Source organism: Vigna umbellata, chromosome 2 (assembly GCF_029865625.1).
Source record: "Vigna umbellata cultivar VRB3 chromosome 2, Vumbellata_1.0, whole genome shotgun sequence".
NCBI classification, from domain to species: Eukaryota; Viridiplantae; Streptophyta; class Magnoliopsida; order Fabales; family Fabaceae; genus Vigna; species Vigna umbellata.
Window position 1 is genome coordinate 49,175,122 of NC_142166.1, and position 21,660 is coordinate 49,196,781.

Here is a 21,660-nt window from a genome sequence, read left to right on the forward strand (position 1 = left end):
CGGTTGGGCGCCATATGGAATTTTTTACTCTCAATCTAAAACATTTGCCTCACTAAAACCACATTTTTGAATTTAGAACCAAAGCCAAATCCTAAAATTTTTCAGACACACCAAATCATTCTAGTTTTCATTTGAAAACCCGCTCTTTGTTTTGTCTACTCATTATATATACATATACATTATGGCACAATCTCTTCCTTACCCAACATCTCAACTGCATCTTGTTTCTTTTTTCCATCCTTTATTTGTTCCAAAATAACAACACAGAGGAACAAGATGGAGACCCGTGCAGCTGCAAAGAGAAAGGCAACCGCTGCTGCTGCTCCCATGGTGGTGGTCCAAAAACAACATCCCAAAAGGCAGCGTGTTGTGCTGGGTGAACTTTCAAATTTTCCGAATGCAACTCAAAACAAACGCAAAGAGAAACTACAATGTCGGAAGAATCCAAATTTAAAGAAACCATCTCCCACAGAGTTCATTTCCTCTTCATCACAGTTTGACCAACCTTACGTTTTCGACATCTATGAGTATCTTCATGGGATGGAGGTAGTTCTTATTCATTAATGTCAACAAAGTTTTGATTTTGTCCAAGCTGACAATTTTCGGTGATGTTGAGTGTCTGTTTCAAATTCTAAATTTCTGGTTTCAGATGCAGAAGAAGAGGAGACCAATGATTGACTACATCGAGAAAGTTCAGGGAGAAGTTACTGTAATCATGAGGACAATATTGGTGAATTGGTTAGTGGAGGTAGCTGAAGAGTACAATCTTCACTCGGATACCCTTCATCTCTCTGTTTCATACATAGATAGATTTTTGTCAGTGAATCCTGTTAGTAAGTCAAGACTTCAATTACTTGGTGTTTCGGCCATGCTCATTGCTGCGTAAGTCTTCATTTCCTTTTTGAAGTTAGCTATCTTTGATTTGATGTGTTTAAACTTCATATTTGCATTCCTCTTTTATATTCAGAAAGTATGACGAAGTTGATCCACCCCGTGTTGATGCTTTTTGCAACATCACTGACAACACATACAAGAAGGCAGAGGTAAATATCCTTAACTGTTCTCTTTTATCTCTTATTATTATTGTTTTTCACTTTTATGATCTTTAATTTACCCCTTAGATTGGTTATATGGGTGCTTGTAATGTATAGGTTGTAAAGATGGAAGCTGACATACTCAAGTCTCTAAAGTTTGAGATGGGAAATCCTACTGTGAACACCTTTCTAAGGTAAGAGGATATATACCTTAAATGTTAATATGAATTTCAGCTTTTATTGAAATAAAATTGAGTGTTCTCATTTTTTCAGGAGGTTTGTTGATGTTGCTTGTGATAACCAAAAGGTAAGTTAAATATTTCTTCATCTACTTATTATTTTAATTTTCTTGAAAGCTCTATTGTGTTGTTTACTAATTGTTACTATGTTATATTGTTTCAGGCTTCAAATTTACAGTTTGAATTTCTAAGCTGCTATCTTGCTGACCTAAGTTTGTTGGACTACGATTGCTTGAGAATTTTGCCTTCTATAGTGGCAGCTTCAGCTGTATTTCTTGCCAGATTTATTATTGCTCCTGAAGTTCATCCTTGGGTAAATGTCTAATGTTATAATATACTTTTAGAAGTATAACCTGTTAATTGTATTTTAAGGACTAAATATTGAGAACCTATTGCAGACTTCTTCCTTGTCTGAGTGTTCTGGTTACAAACCAGTTGAACTGAAAGAATGTGTCATGATTTTGCATGACTTGTATTTTTCAAGAAAGGCATCGTCTTTCAAAGCTGTCAGGGAGAAATACAAGCAGCACAAGGTATTTTTCATTTGTTATGATATATACTTCAATTTGATTTGAACAAATTGAGTGACATGAAATCTTTTGCTGGAACAGTTCAAGTTCGTAGCAAGATTGCCTTCTCCTCCACATATACCAAGTCATTACTTTGAAACTCAGTGATGCACTGAGAATCCTTCATAAAAACGCCTCAATCAGAAAAGATATCATTTTTGTGCACTGATTTACTTAGATAGAAGTTGGTATCTTTTAAATGTATATTTGATCTGAAAGAGCAACAGGATAGGTTAGGTACCACTGTTCTGTCACTTTTACCGTGAATCATCATGGAAAAAAGTGATGGGTCGATTAACAGTTGCTGAGTATTATTGTTATAGTTTTGATTCAAGATGGACTGAAAATCATTAGTTCTTCCAAGAGAACTTTCATTCGGGTGAAGTAGGAAATGTGTTTGTCATAATGAGAATTTCTTCTGAATTTGGAAGGATTTAGTTCTTTCTATGTGGAAAGAGGAATTCGAGATCTTGCTTCACATCATTGATCCACATGTTGATAATTGCAATCTCGAGGAAGACAGTAATTCAACCAAGAAAGCAGCAACAACTTATTATAGTACTTCCAAACAGAATGCCAAGGGATATTGATTTCTGTGTCTCGAGATGGTAGCATCAACAGATTTCCATCTATTCGCCTTCTGCAAAGCATGACTTGAGTTTTGTTGGTGTTGATTTAGAAGTCTTCTACATGGGAGATGAACTTCAATTTAATGCATAATGAACCCTCCCAAGACTATTGTGAGGTGAACTTTTATGACCACTAGACATATCCAACAATGTCAACTACTCGATTGAGACGTAAACACTGAAATTAAGGAAGACCAAAGGAGAAGGTGTTGAAATCTCTAGTGAAGGAAATAAAAATGTATAAAATTTTAATGGTTTTATTTTTAAATATTTTGTTGGAAAGAATGGTTTTAAATTTTTGTTTTAGTAAATTATTTAAACTACTATCAAATGTTACTTGGTGGTATGTTTTAATTGATAGTATTTAAAAAGTTATTGTGTATGTTTACAATAATTTTTGTTTTACTTGATATCTTCAATTATTTTATCCTTTAAATAAACAAATTGTGAAGAAAATTATACAGTAATATATAGTATTCCTAATTATCTTTTCTTTATATTTAATTACCTTATTTATATAAATTAATTGATTGATTTACGTGCCTGAAAATATAATCAAATATTTATTTATTATCTGAATTATCTTCATTAATATTTTCCATTTGTAACACTAAATAATTTGTGATTAATGATTAAAACTAAAACAAATTAAAAAATATCAGAGAATACAAAAAAGAAAAGTTAAAAAAAAACTAAAATAAATTCATATTTTCCAATAATTCAAACAACTTTGAACCTGTAAAATATTTGTCACTTTGAAGTTTTAACATATTGTTATTTCATTACAATGTGTATTAAATATAGAAAATAATTAAATAATTTTACTAAAAACTATTAACCCATGCGTAGTTTTTGTGTAATTTTATATTTATTTAAGAAAAATAATATAATTAAACATATTTATGAATAAATAAGTTTTGAATTTGTTTTAATAATAATATATAAATATGGTAAAGAAGCAAAAAAAATTTAATGTAATGAGAATTGATAATTTATTTATTAAATGGTAAGATTCTACTAATGTGTAATATATATATATATATATATTTCTTTCTTCAATTTGATGGGTAAGGCAGAAAAAAAGAGCGCGTGAAAATCTCACTTCACACAACACCTGAATTTTTCAACACAAGCTAAATTTTCAATTGAAAAACACTTTTGTTTCTTGTATCCATTCTATATAATCAACCCCACCACTCTTCCAATCACCCCAAAATTCAAAAACTCTTAAATCCAAATTAAAACGCTCAAGGAAATGAAAAAAGACATGGAAACTCTTGCAGGAAAGGGAAAGTCAAATGCCATTGCCTCCGTTGTGGTTCAGAGACAACATCCCAAGAAGCAACGGGTTGGGTTCACTCAACCTTCCAATTTACCAAACATCATTCTCTCAAAAAATGAGTCTTTGCAAAGAGAATCTGCAATCTCCTGGAATAACGTCAACCTTGAAAAACCAAATTCCATAAACAACTTTCTTCTTTCCTCTCAAATTCATGAACTTGATGTTTGGGACATCAATGAGTATCTTCGTGTCTTGGAGGTGACTATGTTTCTTTTAACATTAGCAAATTCTTAATTTTGTCTAAACTTATCAGTTTGTTGATATTGTGAGGTCTCTGAATTTTTAAGTTGTTTGTTTCTTGGTATGCAGAGAAAAAGAAGACCTGTGGTTAACTATATTCAAAAAGTTCAAAGAACAATTACCTCCAACAACAGAGCAGTACTGGTGGATTGGTTAGTAGAAGTTGCCGAGCAGTACAATCTTCTCTCCGATACTCTTCTGCTCTGTGTGTCATACATTGATAGATTTTTATCAGTCCAGCCCATGATCAGATCGAGGCTTCAATTGTTGGGTGTTTCCTGCATGTTCATTGCTTCGTAAGCTTTCAATGCCCGTTCTTAATTTTGCAAAGATTGTTTTCCTTAATTTGTTTAAGCATTACAATTTCTTTCTCGCCATACCTTTAGGAAATATGAAGAAATTAATCCACCCAGTTTGAATGAGTTTTGCAACATCACTGACAACACCTATGACAAAACAGAGGTAAATATGTCATTGTTGCATTTTTTTTTATGCTACCAGAATAAGCCTTGTTTCCTATTTGTTAGTTATTTCTCCCTACTTTGGTTTCCATGGTTGTGAAGATTATAAAGATGGAAGCTGAAATACTCAAGGCCTTAAATTTTGAGATGGGAAATCCTACTGCAATCACTTTTTTGAGGTGGGAGTTTTATATGCAAATATGAATATCTAACCTCCACAAAATAGAAGTAATTTGATTAACTCAAGTGTGATTATTGTTTTAGGTTTTTATCTGGTGCTGCTTCTGATTATGAAAAAGTAAGTTGAATTGGTTTTCTCATTCTTTTGATTGTCACAAAAGCTTTGTGTTTACATTTTCTTTTTATATTTCAGACTCCAAATTGGAAGATTGAATTTCTGGGCTGGTATTTTGCTGAGCTAAGTTTGTTGGATGATGATTGTATAAGATTCTTGCCCTCTGTTGTAGCAGCTTCCGCTTTATTTCTGGCGAGATTTTTTATTGATCCTAAAGTGCATCCTTGGGTAAGTATATGTTATAGATGGTGATAGAATTTTAATTTAAAAAGAATAATATAAATGCTCTTCAAGTACTCAATTTTGAGAGTATTTTGCAGACTTCTTTCTTGTTTGAATGTTCGGGTTACAAACCAGTTGAGTTGAAAGAGTGTGTTCTCATCTTGCATGATTTGCATTTGTCAAGGAAGGCAGAATCATTCGAAGCTGTTAGGGAGAAATACAAGCAGCACAAAGTGGTTATTTTGGCATTTCTTTTGTTATAATATATTTTCATTCTCTTCATGGCAAATTGAGTGACAATTTTTTGTACACTTCAACAGTTCAAATACGTGTCAAATCTACCTTCTCCTTCATATGTACCAAGTTACTACTTTGAAGACCAGTTGCATATGACTGATCAGCAAAAGTTATGTACGATTGACAATCTACTTGATGAAAATTTTAACCTTGTCTAGTGTATTTTTCTTGAAAATTCATCACCATTACTGTGGGAGGTAAATATTTTCAGACCATTTATCAATTTGTATTTTGAAACAATCATATTTTCTGCATAATTTTAATTTGTTTCCCTCCTCATGATGTTTGCAGTTTGTTTGAAGTTACTGGATTCAGCGTTTGTGCAATGAGAGGTGATACAGTTTGCAAATCTGCAACCCTCTAGGATCAATGAGAATTTCTATTTTTGATAGCAAAAGCTTTAATGGATAGGAGTGCATGCAGAAATGTTTTGTTCATGTTTTTTTTTTTCACTTTTGAATCCATGATTTAAACTATTGGGCTCTGGTTATTTGATTATTTTGTCTGAACTACAATAAGGGATTAATGACTGCATGCATGATATTTACCATTGTCTCTTTGGTTTTGGTGATTGTGATTTGTATATCTTATAATAAATTTTTCTAATTTTTTATATGGAAAGTTACTTTTTGTAAGGGTGACATAGAAAGTAAAAAAAAAATTATGTTGAAAGCATATTTTAAGTCTGTTGTATCATTTCAAATCATGTCTTTAAATATATATATATATATATATATATATATATATATATATATATATATATATATATTTGTGGGTTTGCTAACGCGGCATGTTTTTCAGTTGGTATATTTTAGCGATGTGTATCGGATTTTAGTAAACAAAAATACCCTTATATATCATGGATTCTAAGTTTTAAGGTTAAGGGTATTTTAATAATTTCATTCTCAAAACAAAAAAAAGAAAAAGAAAAAGAAATCTCAAACCCTTACTCACCTCCCTTGGTTCCTCTCAACCATTTCTCTTTCATCTCTCTTACTCCAACATTTTCTCTCATCCTATGGTAGTCCAATTGAAAAAAATCAGAAACATTGACTCTTAAACAATGTTACAAAAAATGATTTTATAATGAGTTTTTATTTTATAATTTTGTCTTATCCAATTTTTACAAGCATAACCTGTAAAAAATAAAAAATACTCGTTGTTAAACAATTTCTTATAAAAAATGATTTTATAATGAGTTTTCATTTTATAATTTTTGTCTTATCTAATTTTCACAAGCATAATGACATCAAAGGAATTGGTAATTAGCCTGGGAAAAATCAGAAACATTTTGTTAAACAATTTCTTACAAAAAAATGATTTTATATTGAGTTTTCATTTTATAATTTTTGTCGTATATAATTTTATCTAATTTTCACAAGTTTAATGACATTCGAAGGAATTGGTAATTGGCCTAGAAGGTTTTTTTTAGAGATGATGATTCAACATATGCAGATGATGAAATTAGAGAGGTTAGTATAAAGATGATGAAATTGAAGAGATCTTGTGAATATGTCAATGACTCAACTCTTTACAAAGGCAAATTGTTTAACGTAAGTGTTTATGATTTTTTTAATTGGGACTACAGTAGGGATAATAGATAAAAAGGTTGGAATGAGCAAACCCATATATATATATATATATATATATATATATATATGGTTTGTTAACTTATGTAACCTCTTATAGTGTATGAACTAAAATTTAGCAAATCCAATGTTATATATATTACAAATTTATCTTTAAAGCATCATATATTACAAAATTTAAGTTACACGATCATTCATAAAAGAATTTATTTTTATAATAGATTTCAATCCAACCAGGAGTGTTAAACTCGAATCATACGTAAGAGTTTACTTTATATAAAAATTATTAAAATATTTATAAATAATATAATATTTTATTATTATATGATTTATAAATAACTTTTTAAATTATTTTAATAAAATATTATTGTACTATTAGATTATATTTTTTAGATTTTCTAATATAATTATTATTTTATAATAAATTTAATTAGTTACAACATTTTATATAACACATATTAGACTTTATATGAAACAACAAGATAATACTAGACTAAGCCTAAAAGCCCATAATAGAGTAAGCAAACCCTAAATCTCACCCAAGAAATCCTAAGTCTCACCAAATTTTAATCCTATCCATATCTGAGCAGCATGAGTAAGATAGCGGCACATCACAACACAACATTAACCGCGATAGCATGCTATAACAAGAGAACTTAGAACAACCACGATAGAACTATACTCCACCAACGATCGCGTGATGAGTAGCAAGAGTAACAATGTCGAGAGCTTGGAACCCTTATCGCGAGTCACAAGAGAGGAGAAGAACGTCGAGTTGATTGACATCAGAAACTTATAATCTCTGTTGTCTTTTTGGATTTGATGAAAAGTCACACGAACTCGCAAACTCGTTTGTTGAATCGCGAGTTTAGTCGAGTTCACGACGACTAACGAGTTTGCTTCAAAAACAAGTTCAATACCAAGTTGAATCGATTACATGTAAACTCAAACAATTCTACAAGTTGAATCGCGAGTTTGATAAGCATGAATCCAACATTTTAATAAATAATACGTTGAATTATATTTAAATACTCTTACCTCCCAATGTAATCACATTCTCAATTGTAAAAATTGGTATTAAGTTTATCAAAAACATGTTCAAGAATTTAGTGTAAATGTATTTTGATTTTGAACAAGAAACAAAATGCTTTAATAATTGATAGTTTTATTGCTTGTTTAAACAATCTTCTTATAAATAAAAGGGTTAAATATGTTTTTAGTCCTTCAACTATCAAGCAATTTTAGTTTTCATCTATCTTTCAAACTTTGGTATACTTTGATCCTTGTCCTTGAGGAAACTATAATTTTTAGTTCTCCATGTCTAACGGTGTTAATTTTTTTCTTAGGTAACTAACGGTGTGTCACATCATTTTTCTTTTTTCTAAAACGTGTCAGACCCTTATCACCTGTGAGGTAGACCCTTACACTTGAGGAAAATGTTATACCTTCAAACCAAGCTCTAAACAGATCAGTTCCTGGGCTGTGGTCACCGGAGCCATCGGCGACATCGAAAAGGCCTTCTCTTGCTAGCTGGTAAAGCGAGGGCTCAACCTCATCCTCGTCAGCATAACCTTGCAGAAGCTGGAAGCCGTTGCGCGAGAAATCAAGGCGAAGAATCCAAACGCGCGCATGAAGGTGGTGGCGATGGACTTCGCGTGCAGGGATCTGCCAGAGGGATCTATCGCAATGTCAGGTACAAGTTATTGCAATGTTGGTTTTAGGGTAAAGTTAGTAGAGGAATGATGATGAATAGGAAGGATTAGTTAATTAATTGTTAAGAATATTAATGAGTGAAGAAGGTACCACTATACGTTGCAACGAAGATGGTGTCAAAGGTGACTTTTATTGAGAAAGATTCAGTTTTTATACCAACGACTGAAGCTTATGTAAGAGCTGCAATGGGTGAAATTGGATATAAGTATAAGTACGAAGATAGGAAGCAGATGGGTGACACACAGGAAAGAGCAACAACTCACAATTCTTTTTCAAGACTCTGATTATTCCTTCCCCACCTAAAATAACATCCATAGTACTTATCTTCCCTAAAAGCCCTTCCACTATTCATACAAAATTCAGATGCCAAAGGGCATAAAAGGAAGGGAGCAAGAAACAATTACTTTGAGAAAAAAAGAAAAAACGAACCTATGAAAAATGCAAGACCCACACAATACACATCTTTAGAGAACATTGCAGGAAGCAAAAGAGAAAGCAGAGAAAAAAAAGTGGAGGACCTGTTGAAGAGGGAGAGAGACTCGTGATTTGAGGACGCCACACAAAACCCTTCCATCTTCGAAACAAAAGCTTCAAATTTTCAGTTCAAGAAAAGGGGATTTATTTAAAATCTAAAAAGAAAGAGAATTACACAACAAAACTTGGGTGTGATTAGACAGAGAAAGAAGAAGGATCATTCATTTAGGAGTGTTGTTTTGAAGGATAAAGGTGAAGTTTTTTCATAGATCAGAGGTGATGTCATGTTCTTCTTCATCTGGGTCTGAAGAAGACGATGAGGGGTTCGACTCCTACCGAAAGGGGTATCACCCGCAAACTTTCACGTGTTATTGTTAAAATTGGTTTCAAGGTCAGCATTTTCCTCAGGTGATAAGGTTCTGCCCTCACAGGTGATAAGGGTCTGACACGTTTTAGAAAAAAAGAAAAATAATGTGGCACACCGTTAGCCACCTAAGATAAAAATTAGGTATAATAACCTATTTTGTCCCTAGTTTTGCTGAATAATGGCAATTCAATCCCTCGTTTTAAAAGTGTGTGAAATTGGTCCTCATCTAGTAAATTTTGCACCAACATCATCTCTTCCTATAAATACGCACAAACGGCGTTATTTTCTTTCTTTCTCTCTCCCATGCTCCTTTGAATTCCTTTGAACAACAACTTTTTTCTATTTGTTAAACACATTTTAAAATTAAAAATCAATTTGTATTGTTTCTTTCATTTATTTCTTAAAATTGAAGAATTAAAAATACATTTAACTTTAAAAATAACAAAATAAAAAAAAGAACGATAAAATAATCAAAAACAAAACTTAGAGTGAAATGACGTTTTTATTTTGATTCTTTCTACTTTAATTTTTCTACAATTTTAAAGTAAATATATTCTTAAAAGAAGATATTTTACAGCCAGCCTTGAATTTTACTTATCCCTTAGCATAAATTAATTAGAAGCTAAAATTTGAAGGTAAAATATGTGTGTGATTTTTATGAATGTTTTTGTCTATATTTTCTTGAGTTACACTGAACATAATTATTATTTTTTAAATAATTTATAATCGTCATTGAATAAATACAAGCTGCGATAACGTACGTGTATGTATTTTTTAAATATCTATAAATTTTATATATTTTAAAAATACTAATTAAAATGATAAAATTAAAATGATAAAACTAAAATAATAAAATTAAAAAAGTATATATAATTGTAGATATATAGCTAATAAAATAAATTTAATTATTGAAATAAAAAAAATATTATAAGTAATATTAAGAGTAATTATTTAAATTTTAAGAGATAGTTACTAAAATGATAAAAGAATAAATAATTTTTTCATAATGAATCATTATTTTAATTAAAAAAAATTACTAAAATGACAAGACTGAAAAATAATGTTTTATTATGAATAATTATTTAAATTAACAAAATAATAATTAAAAAGATAAAATTGGAAAAACAAAATAGAATACCCAAAAGTGTAGTTATAGATTATGTCAATGAGGTATAATTATTCTCCAAATTCCATTTATTATAAACAATGATAAGTTTTATGTAGTTACAAAAGTGAATAACTAAGCTGGTAAAGAGTTCAAAACTTTTACACAGCCCATGAAAAATTTGATACAATTTCAATGAATGTATTACACATTTTGAACTAGCAATGATACTACAATTTCAGTAGGAATAATTGGTAATAAAAGGAGTGAATGAAAAACAGTGATTACAAAAGGATGAAATTCAAAAGGTGTTGGGAGAAGCTTCTATTCTTTGTTGGGGGTGATCGTGTTTGGACGGGGAACAGTGAAAAATTGGGAATTAAGGATTTGGATTGTGTTGGTGCTGTGGAGATGCTAAGAATGAAATGGATAATTCAGAAAAATGCGATTGTAGAAACAATTCAGCAGCTGGACAAATGAAAGTGAAGAATTTTTTTCCAGTTTTTATTTTTAATTATTTTACTGTCATTTGTTTCTTTTATTTTGTTACTTTTAAAAGTTAAATATATTTTGAATTCTTAAATGTTAAGAAAGAAATGAATTTTTTTTAAACAATACAATTTGATTTTTAAATTTAAAATGTATTTAACAAATAAAAAAACTCTTGTGTTTAGAAGAGCACGAGAGAGAAATAAAAATTGAATTGATATTATTCAGCAAAACTAGGAACAAAATAACCTATTAAACCTAAAAATTAACACCGTTAATTATGGAGGACTAAAAATTATAGTTCCGGACAAAGATCAAAGTGTACCAGAGTTTGAAAAGGAACAAAAATTAAAATTATCTGATAGTTAAGGGACTAAAACATATTTAATCCTAAATAAAATATGTGTATCATCATTTCATAATTATTATGGATAAAAATGAATGAAATACTATTATAAACATATAAAAAGATTATAAATGAGATTTTATAATACATACACGATTCGATGTTATTATAAATATATTAAATTTGTGTAATTTTATTTTATCTTTTATCACATTCAAATTAAAAGAAAAATTATCCTTCACTTTATTTTTTTTAATAATGATAAAAATAATAAAATGAAAATATATAGAAATAAAGTTTATGTATGCTCGTATTTTTAGTCTTTTGAAGTACTAACCTATTTTTTTTAAGTAATGCAAAATATATACATATATAAGATCTGTAAAACATTATTAAATGAATTGAAGTGGGTTCTTAATACTTTCTAATTATTTATACATGTGTTTAGAGAGTTCCTCTACTGTTTTTTAAACCAAAAGTTGACTTTTCCTCTTTAAGTAAAAAGAATGATCCAATTCTAGTTTTTGTTCTTAACAATTATTCTTTTAATTCAAAAGTTGTCAATGAACATTTACTAGTAATTACAAAAATATTTAACATTATAAATATTTCAAACCTTACGCATATTTTTATTTACATGTTAATCATATCTATTTTTATACAATATATAAAAATTTTTGTACACTCTAATCATATTTTTGAAGTGTCAAGAAAGAAACTCTTTACTCATGACAATTTTGTAACACACTACACTTTTTTTCATGTGCACACTTGTACATACAATTTGATATACTTTTGTAATTTCTTAATACAAATTAAATTTAAATGTTTGAACCAGTAGTAAAATGCATTATATTCTCCTTCTCCTGTTTTTGTTAAAGTGGTAGGATTAATAATAATGTATTTGTAAATTTTTCTCATCAATTATTTAAAAGTAGTTAAATGACCCTATTATAGTTTTTACTATTATATGTGTGAGTTTAAATTATATTAAAGTAATGAAACAACTCTTGTTAACATCATTTAAATTTTTTTATTTTAATAATATTATTATTCACATGATTTTGTTCATCTTTTTATTATAATAAATAAATAATTAATAAATTAAAGTCTTTCAATTTAATTACTTTAATATATAAATATATATTTACACATGAAATGAATAAATTAATTAATATATTTGAATAATTGATTTGACGCCGTGAATGAAAAGTGGCGCGCCCTTACCCGCCCGCTTACCCGCCCATAGGAAAACAAATCTTTCAACTCTAATGATAAAACATGTGCATTTGGAACCAAACCCAATTCCTGAAATTTTCATTTTTATTTCAAAAAACCGCTCTTTGTCTATTCTACTCAATACACAAACATGATAAAACATTAGCTTATTCCTTCCTCTTCAATTTCTTGCCCTTTCACAATCTGTTTCAAATTAACAACACACAAGAAAGAAGATGGAAACCCGTGCTGGGGCAAAGAGAAAGAGAAAGGAAGCTGTTGTGGTGGTGGAAAAACAACACCCCAAGATGCATAGGGTTGTATTGGGTGAACTTCCCAATCTACCAAACCTTATTAATCAAAATCTGGCCAAACAGAAAGTTTCATGTTGGAAAAATCCCAACATCAAGAAACTACCTTCTCCTCAGATAGACCAACATTATGTATCTGACATCGATGAATATCTTCGTGAATTGGAGGTGATTCAGAAATTTCAAGGTTGTTGTTTTTTTTTTCTTTTATATATTGTCTGGAGCTTACTTTTCTCACTGTTTATGGTATGCAGAAGAAGAAAAGACCAATAGTTAACTATATGGACAAAGTTCAGTTGGTACTTACAGCAAACATGAGACAAATATTGGTGGATTGGCTAGTAGATGTTGCTGTGGAGTATAAGCTTCTCTCTGAAACTCTTCATCTTTGTGTGTCATTAATAGATAGGTTTCTATCAGTTAGTCCTGTGACAAAGTCCAAGCTTCAGTTAGTAGGTGTTTCTTCCATGCTTCTTGCCTCGTAAGCGTCTGGTTTTCAGTTTTGTTAAGATTTTTACCCTTATTCTATTATGTAGACATGGTAGATTCACTATTATATTCCTCTCAAATTTGCAGGAAGTATGAGGAAACTAAACCACCCAGTGTGCGCAAATTTTGCAGCATCACCGATAACACTTTTGAAAAGAAAGAGGTAAATGTTATACTTGTCTGTTGCTCCTATTAACATATGTCATTTGCTTCTTTTTTCATTCACTCTGGTGATGACATAGGTTGTAAAGATGGAAGCTGAAATACTTGAGTCTCTAAACTTTGAAATTGGCAATCCTACTGCAATCACTTTTCTAAAGTATGAACTTTATACCGAAATGTGAATATCTAACTTTCTGTAGATGAAATTAATTTGACTAATTGGGTATGGTTATTGTCCCAGGAGATTTTTGAGTGTTGCTTCTGCGAACCAAAAAGTAAGGGGATCTGCTGTTCTCCTTCTTAATTATCTTAAAAACTTTATTGTGTTGTTTTGTAATTTTATTTTATTTTTTTATTGTCAGACACCAAATTTGAAGATTGAGTTCCTGAGCTTCTATCTTGCTGAGCTAAGTTTGTTGGATTATAGTTGTATAAGATTCTTGCCTTCCATTATAGCTGCATCTGCTTTATTTCTTGCCAGGTTTATTACCTCTCCCAAAGTGCATCCTTGGGTGAGTATTTATCTTATGCATAGTGCTTCATGTTTCTCATTAAAGGAGGAAAAGTACTACTCTTGTTTAGATAAACTTAAACTTCACAACCTATTGCAGAGTTCTTCCCTGGGTGAATGGTCCGGTTACAAACCATTTGAGTTGAAAGTCTGTGTTGTCACTTTGCATGACTTATATTTTTCAAGAGAGGCAGCATCATTCCGATCTGTTAGGGATAAATATAAACAGTGCAAGGTAAAGCTTTTGCATTTCTTTTGTTATAAAAATACTTCAATTCTTTTTATGACAAATTGAGTGACCAAAAATCTTCTGCTCGAACAGTTCAAGTGTGTGGCAAACCTGCCATCTCCTCCACATGTACCAAGTCATTACTTTGAAGACTGATGATGCAGTGACAATTCCTTGACAAATAATGATTTTGAACATAAACCTCTTTTTGAATTGCACTCTTACGGCTATTAATGTAGAATCTCTCCCAAAGTTGCATTTAGCAATTAACCTATTTTGATAGGTACATTTCTTTGGATCTTTTAAATTTGATTGAATGGAAATGCTGAACTCTATTCAAGTTTTGTCTTACCTTTAACAAACAATTTCATTATTGCAGGGATCTTAGATTGTATGGTTCTTGGAGGCTGAAGTTGATTACCCAATAACTGATGTAATGATCTTTTTGTACCGCCAATGACCATGATAATCAGAACTAGATTAGTGTTGTAAGTATTATCAGGGATTATATCTAGGTTTAGTCTTACGAATTTAAGTGTAATGAGTGGTAGAGATGAATATGATAACTAATATATAAAGGGTAAAGTTTGAATATTGTGTCTTAATTTTTAATATTGTTTGTTCATGGTTTATTAATATCAGACATTTAGTTCATATAAATGAATGATGTATCATTTAACACCAAAATCTGATGTTAGATTTTATTCTTTTCGAACATCAGCTTCCCCTAAATAACGAGGCTACTAATCCTCATCAAGTTTACAGTGGAAAAAAAAATTCTTAATGGTTTAATTTTTCTAGATAGTGTCCAAAGTTGTTGATCCTTGTTTTATTTTCTCTGAATATCAATATGGTATATTATTTTCACCAATTCACTAGATAATAACCTAAGTACATTAGGTATATTTTCTCTTAGATCCTATTGAAATTGTTCATCTTTGGTTCAAATCACTTGAAGCAAACATTGGCTACACTAGCTCCTCCATCTTCAATAGCAGTAAATCATGAAAAACAAACACAAACTAAATCCAAACTATCTCACTTTTCATTCTTTTTCCCTTTTTCCTTTCTTTTCCACTCCCCCAAATCTATCACCTAATCCAAACACAAGCTAAATGATGGAACCATACATCTTTAATCAAATTATGGTTAAAAATGTCTAGAAAATGGCATCAAAAGGACATTTAAATGGTGATTTGGGAAAATTTGATGATGAGCACGATTCTGTTGGAAAGAGCAGGCCACATTTGTAAAGTTTTTGCATGTTTTCGGAATATAGAACCACATTGGTGAAATTGTGTAGGTTATAACAAATTCCCTTCTCCAGTGTATTCTCTCTGTCTCATTCACAGTGCAAAATATTACTTAGATAATGTGTTGTTGTTTCGTACAGGAACCATTACAGCTTGAAATTGAAACTGAGACTTAAGTCATGCATTTCTTTCAAACTTCTAGTATCTCATTTCTTTAAAAACATTTTTCTTGATATGGTGTGCAGAAAGGTTAGATCAATCTAGGTAGAGATAATTCACTTTTAGACCTGTCAACTTCATCTCATCAATTTTCTTCTACTTTTCCATTTGTACAGTTTCACTAACATAGTTCCTAATGTTCCTTATAAGTCTTCCATTAGCATGCTCTAATGGTCACGTTGGCCATCAAAACTACCTTATGTGGTAATCTTCTATTCCACTGCAAGAATTCAACGACTTGCTTTGATGTTTTAAGCCAAGTAAAGGCTCTCATACCAAACTATTAACTGTTGTTTGAACCTTTCAAATAAGTATTACTTGTAACAACTCATGTATCATTAAGAAAAATAATAAAAAAGATCGAAATGGATAAGATAAATTAAACTCCCACCTAACAAAAATTTATTTCTATCAAATTAATTATTATAAAATCTATATAAAGAGTTAGTCAAATAAAAAATTAAATGAAAAAAAAGAAATAAAATTGAAAAAAAATAAAAATGAATTAAAACAATAAAAAAAGAGATTAATTTTACTACTTTTTTAAAATGAGATTTGTAATTGATTTTCTAAAAGGATTATTACTAAATTGATTGTTTTAAATTTTAAAATTAATCAATATAAACTTCAATTAATATGTTGACATTCTTTAGATTAACCAAAATATTTTTTCAATTAAAAAAAATAATTTTTTATTATTATTTTGTAATAAATTTAACTAAAATAAATTCTCAATTAAATATTAACATCTATAATTATGTTTATTCATTTACTTTTTATATTTATATTAAGTAAAAAATTAATTATCCAATTAATTAATTAATGTTAAAGTTTTCATCTTTAATTAAAATAAATTATTAATAATTAGCAAAATTTCATCTAATTACATGAAAATTTATAACTTTAATCAAATTAATTTTTCAATTAAAATTAAAAATCTCTTGACTCATGATTGTTATATAAATTTAACATTTTACTAACTTATTACAATATAAAAATCAATAATTTTACTTCATTATAAAATAAAAAACAAATAAAAATAAAACACAATAAAAATCTTAAAAAAACAATTTTGTTCATATAACTTCAAAATTTCATTAGGAAATTACCCTAATGTTTAACCCTTCATAAAAAAACAAAAAATATCATAAAAATAGAAGAATAATAATAGAAAGATAAGAAAATAAAAGAGAAGATTTTTATTGCTTTTACATCTTTCCATTTTATTTTTGTTACCTTTACAAAGTTTACTTTTTATACTTTTATATATGTAAACTTTCGAAATTTATAAATTATTTTTCAAACATTAATTATATTTAAAACTTAATATTAAACCTAAAACTATTTATTATTTATTTTTTCAACTTCTCAATCCCCATTTAATAATCACACAAACAAATATTAACTTAAGAAAAAAGAACACAGAACTAGAATGAATGACACTTTTCTTTTATTAGAGTCTGTTAGATAAATAAATGTTAGACATAATACCCAATTTTGTCTCCACTTTGATTCGGAAATCTCAAGTTAATCCCTTTATAGAAAAGTGAGTTGAATGGATCCTTACTTGTAATTAATTGACTCTAATGAGTCCCTTCCGTTGAATAGAAGGAAACGGAGTTAGTGGACTGATGATGTGGCAATTTCTTTGGTGAGGTGTTAATACGCAATTGTTTGCGTGCTTACGTGGTGTTAGGGTTCTCCATTTTCAAATTGGGTTGTATTAAAATTTGGGGATAAAGGATTTGGGGCTGATTTGGGGATAATTCAATTGATCTTTCTGTAAAGTTCCATCAGATTCATCACTGTCAATATTAGACTCTTGCAATGTTGATTCACTGTCTGAAAAATCACCAATCAAACTATCTTCATCTCCATCTCCGTCTGTCGGTGTACCACTAATTTTAGAAAATAGATGAAGAGCATTGCGTGCAGCAGCCCTTTGAGGCCGGGAAGATTTAGATTTTGAAAATTTCCTTCTTGATATTTTTTGGCCACTTTTTCCCTTCCTACGTCGGCTACTCCCAATGGTATTGTCATCACACTCATCCAAGTTCCTCCTTTTCACACGTCTCCCAGAATAAGTCATAATCTCAGTCTGTACAAAAAACGGAATGATTTAAAGTTGTTACAAAATTAACAACCATTGTTCACTTTACAGTTTTCAACCTGTACGTACCTCAGTCTTCTGTTTTTTCCTCTTTGATCTACGGATGCTTTCCATGTGATTGTCTTCCCCTTCGCTGTTGTCTGTGCTGCACCCTGAATCACCAGAAGCATTGGAGGTTGAACATCCTTTCTCACCCTTTAGAAGAGCAATCTTCAGTGACGTTATATTCTGAATCTGCATCATCGCTAAACACCTCAACTTCAGGTTCCCATTCCATAACATCTATAAACTCAGGCAGTGGTTCTGTAACCAAATCCAGGTCTGCCAATGGAAGCATGTGATAATCAGGGTCCAGATTGAAATCAGGACCAACAGAGGCAGGCAGTCTTCTTTCTCGGACATGCCCTAATCTCGAACAAATCAGCCCCAAATTCTTTATCCCCAATTTTTAATACAACCCAATTTGAAAATGGGAACCCTAACACCACGTAAGCACGCAAACAATTGCGTATTGACGACAACTGCCACATCATCAGTCCACTAACTCCGTTTCCTTCTATTTAACGGAAGGGACTCATTAGAGTCAATTAATTACAAGTAAGGATCCATTCAACTCACTTTTCTATAAAGGGACTAACTTGAGATTTCCGAACTAAAGTGGGGACAAAATTGGGTATTATGCCTAAATGTTAATAGTAACAAAAATGAATGATAAAAAACAAATATGTCCCTAAAGAATAGGGCATTTCCAACAAACCAGAAACAACATCCCTAAATCCCAGCATCAACACCTCTGGTTTGCTGTCTAGAAACACAATAAAACCCTCGTTCTTTATCAGTTAAGCACAAAGACTCTCCCAAGATTGCAACCATCACTTGGACTCTGCCAAAGACATCAGCAAGATCTCAAGGACTATTTTTCACAAGGTGATTTTGTTCATATAAAATTCTATGCAATGAACTATGCAATTTTCACACCTCATCCTACACCATAGTTCTCCCAATACATGTCATTGAAAGACTCTCATAATTATTTAACAGTAACCATCATGATTGAGTGCTGTGTCTCCTTCAGGGCCTCAATGATGACCAAGAAGCTGTACAATCTAAGATGTTAATTGAGCCGTATGCATCTTTAAAGGTCTTCTCCATGATTGTTCAACAGAAAAGACAATTGAACATTGATATCTTAACTACCCCACCAAATCTGTTCAAACAATGATCAAACCAACCACACTATTGACATGTGCTTTATCAAACATGATTTAAGAGATAGCAACGGAGATATATTCATCACAAAATTTGCTGCATCACTGGTCTTCAAAGTAACAATTTGGTACATAATGAGGAGAAGGCAGGTCCGCAACACATTTGAACTGTTTCAATAAAAGATTTCGGATCACTCCATTTGTTATAAGGGGAATATAGGTACTTAATAACTAAACAAATACAAAAATAATCACCTTTTGTTGCTTGTACTTATCCCGGACAGCTTTCAAGGATGCTGCCTTTCGTAACAAGTACAGATCATGCAAGGTTCGGACACATTCTTTCAACTCAGCTGGTTTGTAACCCGCACATTCATTCAAAGAAGGAGTCTGCAATAGTTTCTCAATTATGAGTATCTTGAACAATTGCTAACAGTTCCAACTATTTCAAAAATCAACTTACAACTATTCATAACATGAAAATACTAACCCATGGATGCACTTCAGGCGAGATAATAAACCTGGAAAGAAATACAGCTGATGCTGCCACAACAGAAGGCAAAAATCTCAAACAATCATAGTCCAACAAGCTTAATTCAGCCAGATAACGGCCCAAAAATTCAATATGTGAATTTGGAGTCTGAAATAACAAATAAAAGAAAAGCAATTAATAAACAACACAATGAAGCTCTTTTAAGACAATGAATAAGAATAGGTGAAGCTCAATGAAGCTTTTAAGACCATGACCAAGAATAGGTGGAACAGTTTAACTTACCATTTTATTGTCAGAAACAACATCGGCAAACCTCCTAAATAATAACAACACTCAATTAATTTCATGTCAAAAGAGGTGAAAATTCATATTCACAATATTAGGCCCATACCTGAGAAAGGTGTTCACAGTAGGACTTTCCATTTCAAAGTTTAGTGACTTCAGTATGTCAGCTTCCATCTTAACAACCTATATATACATAGATATTATATATAATCATTAGCCATGAAAACCAAAGAGTTAAAAAAAAAGACAATTCACTAAGAAAAGCAATTTGATACTCCCAAAAATAGCACTGCATCTTTACCTCTGCCTTGTCATATGTGTAATCAGTAATACTGCAAAAATCACTCACACAAGGTGGATCCATTTCCTCATATTTTCTACATATTAAAAAAAGACACAATGTAATTTTTAAGCAGCTTAAGAGAACAAATATTAAAAAATAAAAAAAAATGATATCCTTACGATGAAATGAGCATGGAGGAAACACCAAGCAACTGAAGCTTCGATTTAGTCACAGGATAAATAGACAAAAACCTATCAATGTATGAAACAGAGAGATGAAGAGTGTCTGGGAGAAGCTTGTACTCCTCACCCACTTCTACTAACCAATCCACCAAAATTGCTCTCATGGTTGGTGTAACTAGCTTCTGAACTTTCTCAATGTAGTCAACCATTGGTCTCCTCTTTTTCTGCATCTGAGAAAAAATATCAAATTTAAAACTGAGATACATAAAATTCTCAAGGACAAAAGTAAGAGTTTTGATAATGTGAAGAAATCAAAATTACCTCCATCTCATGAAGATACTCATAGACATCGGAAACAAGGGATTCATCAATGTGAGGGGAAGAAGAGTGATTGGTTGTGGGAGATGGCTTCTTGGCATTGGGATTCTTCACATTTCGCGATTTCTCTTTCAAAGGATTTTGAGTTCCTGGAAGGATAAGATTGGGATTCTTCAGCCAAAGCAACCCTATGCCTTTTGGGATGTTGTTTTTGGACCAAAACCATTGCATTTGCCTTTCTCTTTGAGGCGGCACGAGTCTCCATCTTGTTCCTTCTGTGATGTGAATTTGGAAGAGAGGGAGAGAACAGACAGATGGAACAAGATGAGCTTGAAGTTTTGGGTGAAGAAGAGAGATTGGTGCCATGTTTATGTATAATGGGTAGACAAGAGAAAGAGAGTTTGGAAAATGAAAACGAAAATGAATTAGTGTGTCTGAAAATTTAGAGATTTGGCGTGACTGAATCTTGAGATTTCGTTTTGGTTCCAAATTCAAATGTATAGTGTGGTTTAGGGTTTGTGTAGGAATATAAGAGAATTTTCACATGGCGGGAAGGGCGCTTCTTTTCCGCCTTCTGGTAGAATGATTTGAAAAAGTAACAAATGGTTTATAATGGTCTGTATACATTCACATTTTATTTTTTATTTATTCTTCAAGTATTTTTTTTAAACTAATTTTATTAATTTTATTCTTCAAATAATATTTTTTAATTTAATTATATTTTTCAAATGTAATTATTTTTAAAATTGGAATAAGTATTTACAATAAAAAAAATTATTTATAAAATAAAATAAAAAAACAACCTACAAAACTTCATTATTTATATTTTATTATAAAAAAATTGAACTTAAAATTTTCACTAATATTCTATAATATTCATTAATTTCGTTTTTATAATTTTCACTCAGTTTTTATAATTTTCATAAAATTTATATTCTTGAAACTCTTCAAAAATATGCTATCATCTATAATTACTTT

General features: G+C 30.6%; 5 protein-coding genes across 6 annotated transcripts; 3 read left to right on the forward strand and 2 right to left on the reverse strand.

Moving 5' to 3' along the window:
• Nucleotides 1-190: 190 nt before the first annotated feature.
• LOC124833919 (putative cyclin-A3-1) lies at nt 191-2,876 on the forward strand. The gene is made up of 8 exons (XM_047308495.2): nt 191-546; nt 650-882; nt 968-1,043; nt 1,152-1,228; nt 1,308-1,341; nt 1,437-1,586; nt 1,672-1,806; nt 1,885-2,876. Exons 1-8 carry the CDS (start codon nt 277-279, stop codon nt 1,948-1,950), a joined length of 1,041 nt encoding a protein of 346 aa, XP_047164451.2. The 5' UTR covers nt 191-276; the 3' UTR covers nt 1,951-2,876.
• Nucleotides 2,877-3,701: 825 nt separating this feature from the next.
• On the forward strand, nt 3,702-5,836 carry LOC124833921 (putative cyclin-A3-1). The gene is made up of 9 exons (XM_088108044.1): nt 3,702-4,011; nt 4,123-4,349; nt 4,440-4,515; nt 4,617-4,693; nt 4,779-4,812; nt 4,888-5,037; nt 5,130-5,264; nt 5,352-5,525; nt 5,620-5,836. The coding sequence occupies exons 1-8, from the start codon at nt 3,727-3,729 to the stop codon at nt 5,484-5,486; spliced, it is 1,119 nt and encodes a 372-aa protein (XP_087964170.1). The 5' UTR covers nt 3,702-3,726; the 3' UTR covers nt 5,487-5,525; nt 5,620-5,836.
• A 6,883-nt stretch (nt 5,837-12,719) lies between these two features.
• Nucleotides 12,720-14,943, forward strand: LOC124846717 (putative cyclin-A3-1). Of its 2 annotated transcripts, none has more exons than XM_047324049.2 (9): nt 12,720-13,108; nt 13,195-13,421; nt 13,517-13,592; nt 13,672-13,748; nt 13,833-13,866; nt 13,954-14,103; nt 14,203-14,337; nt 14,425-14,614; nt 14,711-14,943. In XM_047324049.2, the coding sequence occupies exons 1-8, from the start codon at nt 12,866-12,868 to the stop codon at nt 14,485-14,487; spliced, it is 1,005 nt and encodes a 334-aa protein (XP_047180005.2). In that variant the 5' UTR covers nt 12,720-12,865; the 3' UTR covers nt 14,488-14,614; nt 14,711-14,943. The 2 variants fall into 2 exon arrangements, with proteins under 2 accessions (XP_047180005.2, XP_087964171.1); XM_088108045.1 differs by having other exon boundaries at nt 13,836-13,866.
• A 2,298-nt stretch (nt 14,944-17,241) lies between these two features.
• Nucleotides 17,242-18,581, reverse strand: LOC148204190 (uncharacterized). The gene is made up of 2 exons (XM_088107285.1): nt 17,983-18,581; nt 17,242-17,901 (listed from the first exon to the last, which is right to left on the reverse strand). The coding sequence occupies exons 1-2, from the start codon at nt 18,193-18,195 to the stop codon at nt 17,527-17,529; spliced, it is 588 nt and encodes a 195-aa protein (XP_087963411.1). The 5' UTR covers nt 18,196-18,581; the 3' UTR covers nt 17,242-17,526.
• A 138-nt stretch (nt 18,582-18,719) lies between these two features.
• Nucleotides 18,720-21,257, reverse strand: LOC124846716 (G2/mitotic-specific cyclin C13-1-like). Its single transcript, XM_088107283.1, has 8 exons — nt 20,686-21,257; nt 20,362-20,594; nt 20,201-20,276; nt 20,006-20,082; nt 19,897-19,930; nt 19,612-19,761; nt 19,377-19,511; nt 18,720-19,289 (listed from the first exon to the last, which is right to left on the reverse strand). Exons 1-8 carry the CDS (start codon nt 21,046-21,048, stop codon nt 19,224-19,226), a joined length of 1,134 nt encoding a protein of 377 aa, XP_087963409.1. The 5' UTR covers nt 21,049-21,257; the 3' UTR covers nt 18,720-19,223.
• Nucleotides 21,258-21,660: the final 403 nt, after the last annotated feature.

Excerpts from the sequence above, each read along its gene's own strand:
- LOC124846717 (XM_047324049.2), top strand. The coding sequence starts at position 12,866 with ATGGAAACCCGTGCTGGGGCAAAGAGAAAGAGAAAGGAAGCTGTTGTG. Across the intron at positions 13,422-13,516 it reads TCTTCCATGCTTCTTGCCTC|GAAGTATGAGGAAACTAAAC; the intron begins GTAAGCGTCTGG and ends TCAAATTTGCAG. Across the intron at positions 13,749-13,832 it reads ACTGCAATCACTTTTCTAAA|GAGATTTTTGAGTGTTGCTT; the intron begins GTATGAACTTTA and ends TTATTGTCCCAG.
- LOC124833921 (XM_088108044.1), top strand. The coding sequence starts at position 3,727 with ATGAAAAAAGACATGGAAACTCTTGCAGGAAAGGGAAAGTCAAATGCC. Across the intron at positions 4,350-4,439 it reads TCCTGCATGTTCATTGCTTC|GAAATATGAAGAAATTAATC; the intron begins GTAAGCTTTCAA and ends CCATACCTTTAG. Across the intron at positions 5,265-5,351 it reads AGAAATACAAGCAGCACAAA|TTCAAATACGTGTCAAATCT; the intron begins GTGGTTATTTTG and ends ACACTTCAACAG.
- LOC124846716 (XM_088107283.1), bottom strand. The coding sequence starts at position 21,048 with ATGGCACCAATCTCTCTTCTTCACCCAAAACTTCAAGCTCATCTTGTT. Across the intron at positions 20,277-20,361 it reads TCCTCCATGCTCATTTCATC|AAAATATGAGGAAATGGATC; the intron begins GTAAGGATATCA and ends TTTAATATGTAG. Across the intron at positions 19,931-20,005 it reads ACTGTGAACACCTTTCTCAG|GAGGTTTGCCGATGTTGTTT; the intron begins GTATGGGCCTAA and ends GTTATTATTTAG.
- LOC148204190 (XM_088107285.1), bottom strand. The coding sequence starts at position 18,195 with ATGTTATGGAATGGGAACCTGAAGTTGAGGTGTTTAGCGATGATGCAG. Across the intron at positions 17,902-17,982 it reads GGAAAAAACAGAAGACTGAG|ACTGAGATTATGACTTATTC; the intron begins GTACGTACAGGT and ends TTTTTTGTACAG.
- LOC124833919 (XM_047308495.2), top strand. The coding sequence starts at position 277 with ATGGAGACCCGTGCAGCTGCAAAGAGAAAGGCAACCGCTGCTGCTGCT. Across the intron at positions 1,044-1,151 it reads ACACATACAAGAAGGCAGAG|GTTGTAAAGATGGAAGCTGA; the intron begins GTAAATATCCTT and ends TGTAATGTATAG. Across the intron at positions 1,587-1,671 it reads CTCCTGAAGTTCATCCTTGG|ACTTCTTCCTTGTCTGAGTG; the intron begins GTAAATGTCTAA and ends AACCTATTGCAG.